This window comes from Ochotona princeps, chromosome 19 (assembly GCF_030435755.1).
Source record: "Ochotona princeps isolate mOchPri1 chromosome 19, mOchPri1.hap1, whole genome shotgun sequence".
NCBI classification, from domain to species: domain Eukaryota; kingdom Metazoa; phylum Chordata; class Mammalia; order Lagomorpha; family Ochotonidae; genus Ochotona; species Ochotona princeps.
The window spans coordinates 4,967,502-4,982,366 of NC_080850.1; the positions used below are offsets into that span (position 1 = coordinate 4,967,502).

General features: G+C 54.7%; 1 protein-coding gene across 1 annotated transcript; it reads left to right on the forward strand.

Moving 5' to 3' along the window:
• Positions 1–3,183: 3,183 nt before the first annotated feature.
• On the forward strand, positions 3,184–14,584 carry BOD1 (biorientation of chromosomes in cell division 1). The gene is made up of 4 exons (XM_058677753.1): positions 3,184–3,585; positions 7,217–7,341; positions 11,911–12,107; positions 13,856–14,584. Exons 1-3 carry the CDS (start codon positions 3,352–3,354, stop codon positions 12,104–12,106), a joined length of 555 nt encoding a protein of 184 aa, XP_058533736.1. The 5' UTR covers positions 3,184–3,351; the 3' UTR covers position 12,107; positions 13,856–14,584.
• Positions 14,585–14,865: the final 281 nt, after the last annotated feature.

Sequence of the window (14,865 nt, forward strand, 5' to 3'; positions counted from 1 at the left end):
CAACAGTGTGTATGTCTGTAAGCTGTCAGGCTAGTCCTGTATCCGATCGGGAGAGAGTGGGTACCTGAAGCCTCTCATCTCCGCATTCACTGGCCAGCTGCCCCCTGCAGTCAGGGTGGGGCCAGGTGAATGCTGGGTGCAGGGAACTCAGTCCAGGCCTCCCACCATGGCACTCTCCAGGGTCTGCACCAACTAGTCTAAAGGCAGAGTGCAAAGAGGTAAGAGGGGAGAACCATGGAGAAAGATCAGAGATGTTCCCTAAATGACCACAACAGCCATGGGCAAGCCAGGCCCAGGCCAGGAACTGGGACTCCATCGGGGTCCCACAGGAGTGGCAGGTGCCCAGCTGCTCAGGCCATCTTTGCTGCCTGACAAGAAGCAGAAGAGAGGACCCAAACCAGCACTGGGTTATGAGGTGTTGGCACCACAGGAGGAGCTTAACCCACTGCACCACCACACTGGAGTTGACAAGGTGCCTGGGGTATCCTCACCTTCCAGGGAAAAGTAAGGTTCAGAGAGGTGACAGGACATTCCCAGTCACACCAACCACAAAGCGACAGAGCTGGAATCGCAGCCCAGCACCATCCCATGCGAAAAGCCCATGCATTTGACTGTTTTTGCATATGCTGCTTGGCAACCTATGCGTCTCGTTTCTTTTTGCCAGTTTCTGCCCTTTCCAAGGTTTGCATGTGAGCCTGTGAAGGTTCTGCGCCTCCGCGTTTGCTTCGCTGGGCTCAGGCCACTGGACACAGCTGAGTCTGAAGCGGCAAAGGCGGCCTCCCAAGGCCAAAGTCAACATCTGTCCAGGCAGCCTAGCAGCTCTGAACGATTCCTGAAGCAACGGCGCCCTCTGCTGCCCACTGTGGAGTATTGCATGTCTCTGGATGGGGTCGGGCGGGGGGGGCAGCCAGCTCTCCTCCCTCACATCAATCCCGAAGTCCAGATCGTGGGTACAGAGTGCAGCCACGTCACAAGGGTCAGCGTGTCAGGCCAGGTCACAAGGCCATCCTGCTAGACAGCAAACCTGCCACCACAGCCTGAACTAGCTGCTGCCCACCTCCAGCTGCTCTACTCACACTGCAGCTTTCTAAAGATCACAGTTAGAGCTCTCACCCCCCTCATTCACAAGACAGACAGACAGACAGACACACACACCCTATCCCATGGCTAACAGACAAGAACACTGGCTTTCACATTAAGCAGGACAGTTATGTTAAGGGATGGAGACACAGCACTGACATATCGTAACCCCTGATTCAGCAAGGGCGGGGATGGGGGAGCTGTTAGACTACAGCCTATTCCCTCACAGTCATAATGACAGGAAAGAAAAGGAAGAGAGACAGAAAGAGAAAGCGAGAGGAAAGAGAAGGAGAGGAAGGGAGGGAAGGAGGGAGGAAGACGCTCTGAGGACGCACAGCAGCGGAGGAGATGAGGTTAGTTCTGGGGAGGTGCCAGCTGTGCCCTGAGGACAGATCTGGAGTAGTGCGTCAGGAATGGCCAGGAGGCTGGTTGGAGGGCTGGGGGGGCTTGCAGGAGAAGGCAGTGGGTGAGGCACTGGAAGGAGGGGTGGGGGGTTTCCCAACAGACCAAGACCGGGTGGTTCCCAGGGTAGTGAACCACAGAGAGAAGACTGCATTGACTCAGGCACGAACCGAGGAGCAGCACGTGCCAAAACCAGCACATTCACGTGCAGGGTTACTGCACCGCGAGTGGTGCCTGATGGCACGGGGAGTCCTGGGCCTGTACCCCACCTTCAAGGTTACTGCCACCGCGAGTGGTGCCTGATGGCGTGGGGAGTCCTGGGCCTATACCCCACCTTCAGGGTTACTGCCACCGCAAGTGGTGCCTGATGGCGTGGGAAGTCCTGGGCCTGTACCCCACCTTCAGGGTTACTGCCACCGCGAGTGGTGCCTGATGGCGTGGGCAGCTTGGAGACCTGGGCCTGTACCCCACCTTTCCAGGAGCCAGGGACACTGCAGAATGTATGCTGTGCCTCCTCCCCCACTGCTGAAGTGGGATGAGCAACCACAAGGCTGGGTCAGCTGCAGGAGCGTAAAGGGAAGAGAGGAGAGTGGTGGCAGCTCTCGGTCTCCCACAGTGAACTGTGGCTCTTCATAAAAGACACACGGCTTCGAAGCGTTACCTATGGTGTAATTACCAGCTACCTCTCAGGACAGCAGCCTTCCTTAGAAACATACATGGGATTTGGATTCAGGAAACCTGGGGTCAAAACCCTTCCACCTGCATTGCATGTGATCCGGGTAAGTCATGAACCTCCTTTTATTTCGTTTGTAAAAAAGTACTATGTGGGGTGGTGGCTCAACAGGCTAATCCTCCACCTGCAGGCACTGGCCTCCCATAGGGACCCTGGTTCATGTCCTGGCTGTTCCGCTTCTGATCCAGCTCCCTGCTTATGGCCTGGAGAAATCAGTGGAGGATGGCCCAGGTCCCGGAGACCTTGCACCCACACAGGAGACCTGGAAGAAACTCCTGGGTTCACAATGGCACATCCCGGGTAGTTTCGGCCATTTGGGGAGTGAATGAGTAGATGAAACATCTTTCTTTTTCTCTATATTAATCTGACTTTGGAGTAAAAATAAATAAATCTTCAAAGAAAAAAAGCATGTCACGTGCCCATTCCAGTTATGGAACAATCTTAAGTTGACTGGCGATATTAACTATTTGACAGGGGGGTCACGCACACGTGAGAAAATTAAGGGAGACTTTTCTTTACGCTGTTGCTGTTATTCGACCAACTTCCTAAAAACTTTGATGGCGATTACGGTCAGTCATGGAGACAGGGCGAGCCCGTGCTTGCCCACACTCTTCGCGCCACATCGCTCAGGCAGCGGAAGGGGCGCGCGATCTCCCCCACCCCGTGTCTGAATCACAGCCTTGGAGGGATACGTTCAAGGGGCTCCACACCTGATTCCTATGCTCAGGCACTGCTAAGGCCGTGACCGAGCGCGCAGGAGGCCAGTGCGGTGGCCGCCAGGCCTACAATCCCCACACTGCCCCCCGCGGGCGCGCGCCGCAGCCAGGTGCCTGCCGGGAGTTGTGGTCTTCCTCGACCAGCCTCGGGTCCTATAAAAGCGCCGGGGCCGGCTGCGGAAAACCACCGGCCCCACAATGCCAAGGGAGAAGGTGACGCCATCGGGAGCGCGCCAGGGCCCCCGCCGGCGGCTGCCTCCGCCCGCATCTCTGCAGCCCCTGCACCTGCCGGCCTGGCCGCCCACCCCGCGGCCGCCCTTGCTGCCGCTTCCCTCGCCGCCTCGGGGCCGTCCGCCTCGGCCTCTGCGAGCTCTGCGCCCCGCACGCCTTCCGTGGCGCGTCTGGCGTCCCCCGCGGGCCATGGCGGACGGCGGCGGCGCGGGGGCCGCGGGCGCGGTGGGCGGCGGAGCGGGCCCGGCCTCGGGCGGAGCGGCCCCGGGCGCGGCGGGGGCGGGCGGGAGCGGCGGCCCCATCAACCCGGCCTCGCTGCCCCCCGGGGACCCCCAGCTCATCGCCCTCATCGTGGAGCAGCTCAAGAGCCGGGGTCTGTTTGACAGCTTCCGCCGGGACTGCCTGGCCGACGTGGACACCAAGGTAGCGCGGGCCTCCGGAGGGGCTGGGCGGGTGAGGGACGAGGCTGCGGCGCCGGGCTGGGAAAGCTGACCCCGCCGGGGGCTGCGCGCGCGGGCTCCTCTCGCTGCCAGCTGTGATGTTCCAGGGCGGCCGCTTTGTCTTGCACCGGCTTTGGAACCTTCTCCCTGGTCTGCCCAACAGGGTTGTAGTGAAGACCCCTCCGGAACAAACCCACCTGAAAGTGTTGAACACCGCTGAGAGAGCCGGGGAGCTAGATCACGGTGCCTACCATGCCCACCTAGACCCCGCTGGGCGCCCTTTCCACAGCTTCTCTGAAAAGACAAAATGGTTGTAGGCCTGGCAGGTTGTGGCCTTGCAGGTTCAACCAACCACCTGCAATGCTGGCATCCCACATAGACGCTGGTTCGTGTCCCGGCTGCTCCATTTCCCATCCAGCTCCCTGCTTGTGGCCTGGGAAAGCAGTAGAAGGCAACCCAAAGCCTTGGGACCCTGCACCCGCGTGGGAGACCCGGAGCAGGCTCCTGGTTTCTGCCTAGCTGTGACCCTGTGGTGGAGAGCCAGCCAGATGGTAGAGTTCCCTGTCTCTGCTCCTCTCTTCCTTAACTTTCAAATTAAAAAAATTAAAATAACTAAGAAAAAGTACTGCTGCTCTGAGCCTGCCTTCCTCCCAGCAAGCTTGTGAGCTTATTAACGGGGGTGTTGCAATTAGGGAAAGAGCCGTCTGATTTTCCACTGTCCCAGAATGCACGAGGCGCTGTGGACGCAGGAACAGGTGCCTCCCTGCACCATGCCCCACGCTTGCTCTGGAAGTGACAGAAGCGACCCTGGAATCCTGCTAGCTGGTATCTAGGCAACGTACTGTCTCCTTCCGGGGTGAGAACCCCAGGTGGGCAAGCTTGTTTCAAATGCCCTGTTGAGTGGTCTCAGGTTCCCATGCTTAGAACCTAACCCTTTCTGTGGGCTCTTGAGTTCTCAGCTTCTCTCGCAAGTTCTGTACGCTCATGTCTGCTATTCTGGTAGGATTTGTGTGGCTTCAGCCCATGGCTTGAACTGGAGTGACTGCACATGTGGCCATCCCAGGCCTTCAGCCGGCAGGGGAAGATCTACCCAGAGTGTGATTTTTATAAGGTGTAGAGACTCTGTTCCTTGGCTTCCCTGCCCCAGCTGTGCGCCGCCTCAGCTGTTGCTTCGGCAGTTACCCAGAGGCCTTGCCCCTGGACCTGTTTTCAGGTGGAGGGGACAGAGCGCGTGACTGTGTTCGTGTGGGGATGGGGCCACTGCAGCGGCACCTGAGAACCTGTCAGAAATACAGATGGTTTCTCTGAAGTGCTTCTGGGAGAGGAAAGAGAGGATGTTAGTTATTTCCAGTGTATGCACAGCAGGGGTAGAGGGAGGACGCATTCAAGGGGAAGGCTGGAGAGCCTACTCAGTGAGATTCCTGGGAGTTCTGGAACAGAAGGTGTTGTGCTGTGTCGCCTGGGCATTTAGGTTCGCTGCCCTCTGTCCTCACTCAGCTAATGATTTCTGCCTGAGACCAGGTGAGTTGGCTTTGAAAGGTAGGAGGTGTTGTCTCAGGGCTCAGGGCCACAGCTGACAAAGCTGCTTCTAACTCCTTTCAGCCATGTCCCATGAAGCCCAAGAAAGGAGTGAGCACGCTGTGCCGGGAAGGTGGAGGACGCAAGGGAACTGCCGGTGGTCAGCCCTGAGCGCGGCTCTCACTGCGGGGCTGAGTCTTCCGGCTGGTCACTTCTGCCTCTTGGCCGCATGGTATAGCCTCTCCCGGAACATCCCGGGGAATGTGTGCAAGGTGCCTGACACCCTCCCTGTGTCCCAGAGACGGGATGCCACCTGGCCACCTTGTGAAATGGGAAACACGTTTTGGCAGATGGTAGGTGGGACTGACCGTCTTCTTACTTCCTCCTTCCAGGTTCAGAGAAAGAGAGCGGGTGAAGGAGACTAATCCCGTGGCCCTGCGCAAGAGTCCACTTGTTGAATTGAGGCCGATGGGTTCCCTTGTCCGGGTCATTTTCCTATTAGCAAACTGTGCTGCCTTACCGACCACCTCTTACACCAAACATTTGCTCTCGCTTTGATAGGGCCGTGGGTCAGCCACAGTTCAGCTGAGCCCCATAGACCTCAGCTGCGTGGCCCAGCCGCCTGCTGTAGGTTGCCTGGGCTTGACTGCAGCCCATGGGTTGAACTGGAGTGACTGCGCATGTGGCCATCCCAGGCCTCCAGCCGGCAGGGAAAGATCTACCCAGAGCATGCTCTGAGAGTCAGGGAGCCAGGCCTGGCAGCCCAGCTGGCCCCAGGAACTCACATCCCGTGGTGCGAGGGAACAAGGGGTGCAGTGCTGAATGCCAGGCCACACTGGCTCAGTAGCTCTGGGGAGGAGCAAGGAGCAGTGTCAGGAAGCCCGGAACCTAACGCCTGCACCCGCTGGGGCTGTCGGTTGCTTTGTAATTTTGTTGTTGTGTTTGTATTTGGACCTGGAACATTATAGACCACCAGGGGCCTCTCAGGCTCCTTTAGGAATATCCTTGTTGCAGGAAAGCTTAGAAACAGACAGGAAACGGTCAGCAGGGATGCACTTATACCACACTGGGTGGGACACAAAGATTAGTTACTCCTCACTGGGGTATGGAAGATTTCTCTGCACACCCCTCCTAAACATGCTCACCTAAACTGTTGACATATATCCTGTTAGAATTATAGCGTTAGACCACCCAAAAAACACCAGGTTCAGCGAAATCATGCTTCAATGCTATAAACCGCTAAATACTAAAATTAAAATAGGCATGAGACAGCTGAATAGCAATCTAAGCCATTTTAAGGTGTATAGAACACGGTTGAATATAAACCAAAATTGAAATGTCTATGAAGAAGTCACAGGTTGTGGTTGAGAACCTGCATTTTCCTATTAACATATTGGTTAATCAATACCATGTCAATTAATGCCATAATGTTGAAAATGGTTGGAAATATTATGTTGGGACTTTTAATTGATTAGGATGATACTCTGCCGGCTCTACCTTCAGACCAGAGATGGTCTCACCAAGAAACCATTGAACTTATCAGGACAATAAGATGCTGGACTTTATGCTTGGTAAATACCTCCAATAAAAGAATGTCAACTGAATTTGAACTATGGAAATACAACAAGGTGGAGCAATCCACCGTGGGGAGAGGAATATCCTCGTTGCATCCCTTTCACAGTGATTCACATCCAGTTTCTCCAAGCCCAACATGCTGATCTCTGACGCTCGTGGGTAGCAGCAGTACCCAGTAGCTTCCTTTGGAAAGAGACTTGGAAGTGAATGGGAATCACTTCTCAGCCTTTTGGCTAGGATCAAGTGAAAAGTGAATGGGAAAACGTGAAGGTTCTTCTAAAGGGTCATGGGAAAAAAGTGGCACTAAAAGATAAGTTTGTTTCGGTTCCCAAAGGAAAGTTGGAGTCTGTGTGTACTTTTGTATAATACACCTTGTACCCCCCTGGCACTCAGCAGTCCTTGTGTTGGTCGTTAAGCGGTGCCTGCCTTGCGTTTGTCTCAACGGGAGGGTTAACACTTGAAAACAGCCGTTACCGTGAGAAGCAGCCGTACCTTCTGACCATCCCTTCTTGAAATTTCAGCCCGCCTACCAGAACCTGAGGCAGAAGGTGGATAACTTCGTGTCAACACACCTGGATAAGCAAGAGTGGAACCCCACCATGAACAAGAACCAGTTGCGAAACGGCCTGAGGCAGAGCGTGGTCCAGTGAGTGCCACCCGAGGGGGCAGCGAGCGCCAGGGTGGTGCCCAGGGAGGCTCAGCCCAGCCACCACGTGACTCGGGGTCAGCATTGCGTGGGCCCCCTTACACAGGCATGCAGTGGTCTGTGTGTTGATAGGGTTAGGGTGAGAGCAAGACCCGGGCGAGCTTTTCCTATGTGCTTCGAGAAATCTCTCAGGGTGTGAGATGCACTTGTTGGTGTCTGAAGTCTTCGGTGTTCTGTGAGTTCTAGACCAGAACACCGTGTTTGGGTCTTGGGCAGGAGGAGCCGGGTCTTCAGTCTCCCAGGTGACTGGGTTCTGGAGAAAGCCTTTGAACCCACCACAGGCCTCTTGAAAGTGTAGTGGGCCTTTAGCGTCTCAGCCAGTGAAGGCCCAGTGGGAACCTCCTCCGATTGCCTTGTTGGTGACAAGACACCAGAAGAGTAGAGGTTAGTTACTGAATCTGGCACCCTCAGATGAGTGTTTTTTGCTCGTCCCCTCAGAATCCTCCGCTCTCAACACCAGCACTTTGGCTCAGGCCTCCTGGGATGTTCAGAAGACTTGCAAAGCCTTCCTCTCTCCAAGTAGAAATATCAGGAAGTTGAGCCAACGAACACAGTTCAGTGTCCAAACGTGTCATTCCACTAGCAGCATTCGTGAGCCAGTAGGGAGATGGGAGGCAGATCAGTGGCTGCCCTGGTTAGGGAGGGGTGGGAGAGTGCCACCATGGGAGGACCTTGTAGTGGCACTGTTTGGTACAGTCAGCATCCTCATTGTGGTCCTGTTTCCCGGGAGCTATTCGTGTGACGGAGCTGAGCAAGGACCTGCACGTGGCTCAGCTCCCGGAGGTTCCTGTGCCTGCTGTGTACATGTGGAGGTGCTGGGAGCTTCCGGGCGAAGGGTCTCCCGGGACTGGATCTGTCCCCTTGAGATTGGCTTGTTAGAATTTTTGTCCTCTCTGGCCCTGTGACCTTGGTCATGCCCACTCCCTCTGGGGCTTCCCTGCCATGTTTTAATGCCACCAGTGAGGAATCGGGGACTGTGCCAGCACAGCCATCCCTAAGTGTAGTGGGGCTGAAATCCCACGGAAGTCTGCCTTTGTGTTTTCTTGGGTTGAGTATTGCACTGTAGCTACACAAGAGGCTGACGTGAGGCGGGGATGCCTGAAAGACGCATGGTCCTTCTGTACATGTCTTTGTAACTTCCTGTGACCCTGTAAGTACCTTCAGAGTTAAAAAGGTCCGAAGGGAGTTCTTAACCAGCAGCTAGCATCTGCAACATGGTCTGTGGGTGCTGAAGTCCGTGCTAACATTAGTTGTCTACTAAGGCAGCAACACAGTAGCAAAAGCCGCCCTTGCCTTGGCATTCGGTAGTCATTACTCTGCGCCCTTCCCCTTCTAGGCTGCAGCCTAGTGGCACATGAATGTCAACAGAACAAAGGGCACAGGAGCTGCCTCTGACTAATCACCGATGAGTACACTTGTGGCCCTGCACCTGGCTCGTGTCGTTTCTACCCTCCCGGGAAGCCTGCTCAGCAGCTGCATTAGTGGGCTGTAGCAGTGTGTTTACCCTGCCCCCTGAGGCATTGGCCAAGACAGTAAGAACACCGTACACCAGGCAGTGCAGGGAAAGCTGCGTAGCTTACCCGGCTGCCAGCACCCATGGCGAGTGCTGAGGCCATTCCCGGGGTCCTCGTGGAACCTCTGACCTGGAGTAGGCACTGATACAGAAAAGCACCCAGAGTAGGGGACAGGTGTGGGGTCCAGTGGTTCCCTCATCTGAGCGGGGATGTTCGACACTGCTTTCTGCTTCCAGTCCAGTCTTCTGCTGGCACCCACCCTGGGAGGCACATGGCCCAGGCGTTTGGAGAATGAACCAGCACAAGAGATCCCTCTGTCCCTCTGCCTTTCAAATTATCTCTTTTTAAAAAGTGGACAGAACAGAAGCTGGCTAGGACAGATCCTTTAATGACCTCGCAGACTGCGGAGTGCAGTGTTCTTGACCCCCTCCCGGGCCCCGGCCCCACGCGGGACTGGACCGTCCTTCCGGCCTTTATGGTGAGCATTTCCTTTTTCCTCGTAGATGGACCACCTGGGTAAATTGTTCTCTTGATTTTTGTTTGTTTGTTTGTTTTTTTGTCTTTGAATAGTTTAGCCTGAAAACACACAGGTGGCCTTAATACTGGAATGTCTCGCCAGGATTCTGGCTCACATTTGAATTTGAACCAAGTTCTAGTAGAGTTTTGAGCTGTGGGCTTGGTGCTTGCAGCATGGCCCAGGTCTCAGCCTGGCCATCCAGGCCCAGGAGCCGCAGTCCAGGTCTGCAGCTCAGGGCTGAGCGGGAACTTGGCCTCTACTGGTGAGCAGATTTCTGAGTAACAAGTTGTTCATGTTGAGTTTTTAATTATAGGCTCCTGACACGATTTCCAATCCCCCCTACCCCCTCCCCGCCAAGTGCAGGGCAGCGAGCTGTGCTGTCGGCACTCATCCTGCGTCAGGGATCTCCGTCTGTTGGGACTGCTTTAGCCAAGTGCCACAGACTGGCTGCTGGCTGGCTTAGAAGCATCAGACTCTAGCCTCTCCGAGTTCTGGAGGGTACGAGTCAGCAAGGCCACACAGACGTGGCGACACTGTGGGTTCAAGTCCCAGGTTCTTCCCCTTCTCGTGCAGTCGGGAAGGGCTCCACAGCTTTGGGCTGCCTTTGAGGAGGGCATTCATTGCACACGGGGTTCTCCATCCTCACCGCTGAAGTGCTCCTGCTCCAGCTAGCACCAGGACGCGGGCTGAATTGCTTTTGGTTCACAGCGCAAGGGCCTTCCATGTGAGAGCAGCCACAGGGGATCATCTCAGGAAACGGTTTGCTAACATGGGGAGGCTGTGGTGACAAAGGAGAGGGGCCTGTGCTGCTCTGGGATGATCCCCAGCCCGCTGCTGACCTGGCTGCGTTTGGTGGTGCTCATCATAGTGTCTAATGCGTGGCCTGCTTAAAAGGGGTGCCCCTTCTAATGGGGTTCTGTTTACGTGTCGACTTCCTGCTGATAAGCTGTTAGCTCGCTCCGATCCCAGGAAGCACTTCACACACTCTTCGGCTTTCCCAGTTCCGGGCCTGTTTCTCGTCTTCCTTGTCACACTGCCCGTTCTCCCATCTGTTGCCTTGACTGCACCCTGACACCATTTGTCCACTTGAGGACTGATTCTCAGCCAAGCAAAGGCTTGAGCGGCCTGAGAACTTGCAGACGAAAGGAAGATGAGTAAAACCCGTCCACGTGGCATCGGCAGCGTTTGAACACTTGAATCGTTTGAGAGAACACTTGAGCCTGAGCCCGTACGGTTGCTTGCCAAGCTCTTTGCACGGGCTCTGTTTCCTGTCACCAGAGTCGGCCTCATTACGCTGCCCCAAGTGTTTGAATACAGGTGTTGGTCAGTTTACACCCATCTTTGCCCTCCTGTAGAAGGGCTTTGCGGATGCAGGCAAGCACTCCCACAAGTACTAAAAGCGGATTTTTAAAAAGTAGGAAATTATTTCAGTGTGCACCACAGTTTTGAAATCCGTATATAGTTTTTTTTTATCATAAGCATTTTTCATAGGCCATGAAAAAAAACTTTCCAGCAAAATAAACTCCTCTTTAATTCTGTTTTCCATGACCTTTGGCAGGCACCCTTAGACTCTCACCTGCACGAGTTTCGCACCTGTCTGTTTTCTTACCCGCTTGCAGGCCATCTCCTGTGTGCCGAGCTGGAGGCCACGTGGGGTCGCGGATATGTCTGCTCCCGTCCCTGATACGTGTCCCCTGGGCATCCTTCAAAGGGTTCATGGAAACTAGAATTAGAAGGTGCTTATTTTGGTGCCCCAAAAAAGGCTTAAAATACTTGCATCTGCGATTGTCAAAGTTTCTGAAAAGTAAATATTTTACAAAAATTATACATGGATTTCAATTTTTTTTTCTTTAAGGTAAACTCATTTTAGTTGGGTCTTTCCACAGACTGTCTGGGGCTCGCTTGTGTCTACATGCTTGAGGGTGGTGACCAGTGTTTTTCTGGAGGTTCTGCTCTGCTGTGGGGGATATGGAGCTGGGTCCCAGGCTCGCTGGCTTCAGGGATCCCCCTTCTGGACAGGCCTACAGGTTCCCACTTGGTCTTTGCCTTCGGGCCAGTCCTCTTAGTTTTATTTGGTTCTTTTTTACAGAGTGTAGGAGGCAGTGTATGACATTGTCAGTGAAGACTGGCGACTGCCTACAGGTTGTGAGTTACCCCCGTGAAAGGGAAGATCAAGTGGTTTGAGCTGCATGTTGGCAAATGAAAGAACTACCCAGGAGTAGGGTGACTTGGAGCATGAGATGCTTACTGAGTGTTCCCTGTCATGTATGAGGGCAGAAGATGCAGCTCAGAGGAACTCAGTAACTCCTGCTCTGTCTACCCCAACAGGTCAGGGATGCTGGAGGCCGGGGTAACACCTGCTCTGTCTGCCCCCACAGGTCAGGGATGCTGGAGGCCGGGGTAACACCTGCTCTGTCTGCCCCCACAGGTCAGGGATGCTGGAGGCCGGGGTAACACCTGCTCTGTCTACCCCCACAGGTCAGGCATGCTGGAGGCTGGGGTAGACAGGATTATTTCTCAGGTGGTGGATCCAAAACTAAACCACATCTTCAGACCCCAGATTGAACGAGCCATCCATGAGTTCCTGGCAGCCCAGAAGAAAGAAGCGGTGCCTGCGCCCCCACCGGAGCCCGAGAGCCAAGACCCCCCGGCCCCGTCCCAGGACGCCTCCTAAGGTCGGCCACCCTGTCAGGAGCGTTGGTTCCTCGCTCTTAGATGTGTAGAACAGATGAGAAAGGGAGAAACCTTGGTTGGGGGTCAAACCGTATGTCGACTGAGCTGATTTCACAGCAGGTGGACTCTGTCCTAGTGGGAATCGCTTTCACTGAGGTTAATCAGTTGGCACCGCCTTGTGTCCAAGCGCCTCGGTCTTCCTGTGGCGCCAGAACTGGCCGTTGACACTGTGAAGAGCTGCTGCTCTAGAAACCATCCCGGGACGATGGGTGGACACCGGGGTGGAAGTCCAATGAAAGGCCTGTCCTGAAATCGCTGCAAGTCCCTGTCCCGGACTTTGGCTAATGTACGGTTGCAACTGCGACGTGACATTCAGCCAAGGTGGTGACGGAGAGGGGCCCGGGAGCACGCCCTGAGCTCTGCTGAGCACAGTCAGGCTGCATCCGGCTAGAGAGACACAGAGACCTCCAGAGCTGTGAGTGAGTAGCTGCGGCGGGCTCACAGCCCTGCCTCATGGCCAATGAGTTCTGTTCATCCTCTTGTCTACCTGTGGCTTTTTTTTTCCCCCTTAGATATGTGAAATGCGGAGTTACAGATAGAAATCTCTCATTCCCTGGGTCACTCCCCAGATGGCCACAATGGCCAGGCTGGGCCAGGCCAAAGCCAGGAGCCAGGAATTTTATCCAGGTCTCACACGTGGCTAACAGGAGCCCAAGCACTGTGGTCATCTTAAGCTGCTTTCCCAGGCACATTAACAGGGAGTTGGATCAGAAGTAAAGCAGCAGGGCCCGGCATGGTAGCCTAATGGCTAAACTCCTCGCATTGGATGCGCCAGGGTCCCATGTGGGCACCGGTTCTAGTCCCAGCTGCTCCACTTCCCATCCAGCTCCCTGCCTGTTGCCTGGGAGAGCAGTTGAGGGCGGCACAAAGCCTTGGGACCCTGCATCCACGTGCGAGATCCAAAAGAAGCTCCTGGCTTTGGATCGGCTCAGTTCCGGTCATTGTAACCACTTAGGGAGTAAAGCGGCAGATGGAGGATCTTTCTATATATCCTTCTCCATATATATCTGCCTTTCCAATAAAAATAATGAATCTTTGGGAAAAAAAAAAAAAAGTGAAGAGCTGCAACAATGTAGTCCCACCCTAACCCCTCTACCCTCTTTTAAGGTGTATAGAGATCTTCTATCTGCTAGATAGCAACAACTCAAATGCGTTGCACAGCTAGGGCTAAAGCAGATTGAAACCAGGAGCCACAGCTCGGTCTGGGTTTCCCACACGGGCAGCAGGGGTCCAGCTGCTCGGGACGTCCACCTGCTGCTTGCCAGGGTGTACGTCAGGAGGAGGTTGGCGTGAGAAGCAGAGCCACAGTCTGAACCCAGGCACTCAACACGAGAGATGAGCAGCCCAAGCAGGGCGCTAACTCCGCACCAGAGACCGGGCCCTACTGGTGCTCCTGTTCGACTCTGGGAGGTGCGTGAGCTTGAGGGGGAGTCGGGGACATGAGGTGCATCCACTGGGGCTTTCCGAGCCCCAGCAGCGGCCCTGCGAGAGGTTCGGGCCTCAGTGGGGCCCTCACTGAAAAGGTTCTCTTTGTGATTCTGCTGGGAGAAAACCCAGAGTCCACTGTAAAGTGTAAACCATTTTCAGCTTGTCTTTCCTAGAATACTTGTAAATTCCTTTAGGAATGTGCAATTAAGTAAATAGTCTGTTATTAAAAAATAGCATTTTGACTACTCTCCTTTTTCTTTAGAATGTGCCTGATACCTTTTGGAAGCTCTGCTGGATTACGGCGAAGGAATGGATTCAGTTATGGAAGACAACAGCTTCCAAATGGAGACGGGCCACGCTCGTTGCTCATGTCAGGTTTCCGCCTTGTCTGTGGGGCGCCGTCCAGAAGGAGCAGGGAGCTGTCTGCCAGTGGGTTGGGAAATGGACGCCATGTTCCCCTGCAGCGCACTGCCCTTGGCCAGGCCGCCCAGCCACTACGGAGACACAAAAGAAACACTACAGTAACCTCGGTTGCCCTGAAACCGACTCTCACACTTGACCATGGAGACTGCGCCTGAGTCACAGGGTTTGCGCTCCAGGAAAAACATAAACTGCACTCGGTGAACGCCCTCAGTCCCAAAGACCATCTCAAAGAGTCCTAGCGGTAAGAATGAGCTGGCAGCGGCCGTGTGGCAGTGCCTGCTTGGTGTGTCTGTCTTGGAGGCACAGACTAGAGTGTGCAAGCCAGTAGCTCCCGATAGCTCTAAAGTTACTGTGACTTTCTTGTGCGTGAGTCTTGCAGCCAGCATCCTTTGCCTCGTGCAAGATGACACCGTGGAGCCCTGACGTGTGTGTGGAATCTCCGTCACAGGTGTAGGGAAAACAGCTATGCCTCTTCCTGCCTGCAAGGGCTCGTCTTACTCCTGTGTCTTTAGAAAACTGATAAGTAAGTGGCGTTAAGTTTTGTAATAAAAGTCATTTGCTACTTTAACTCGAGTTTCGGCCTGAATCGTCAGCCCCTGGCCTCAGGGAGCACCTTTCCTCCCCCCACCTTCCCTTCCGTGCACAGTGCACAACACGGGTTACAGGTGAAGGACTCGTGCTGGTGGAATTTAGAATTCCTCTTCCTGGAGCCCTCCCTTCAGTCACCACTGGCCTGGGCCTGTGTTGGAGGGTGGCATGGATAAATCAGTGTGTCTTCAACTTGAGTGTGCAGAAGGATCACAGAAGTGCACATTCTGGCTCAGGCCCTGGAGAGGGCACTTGTTCCTA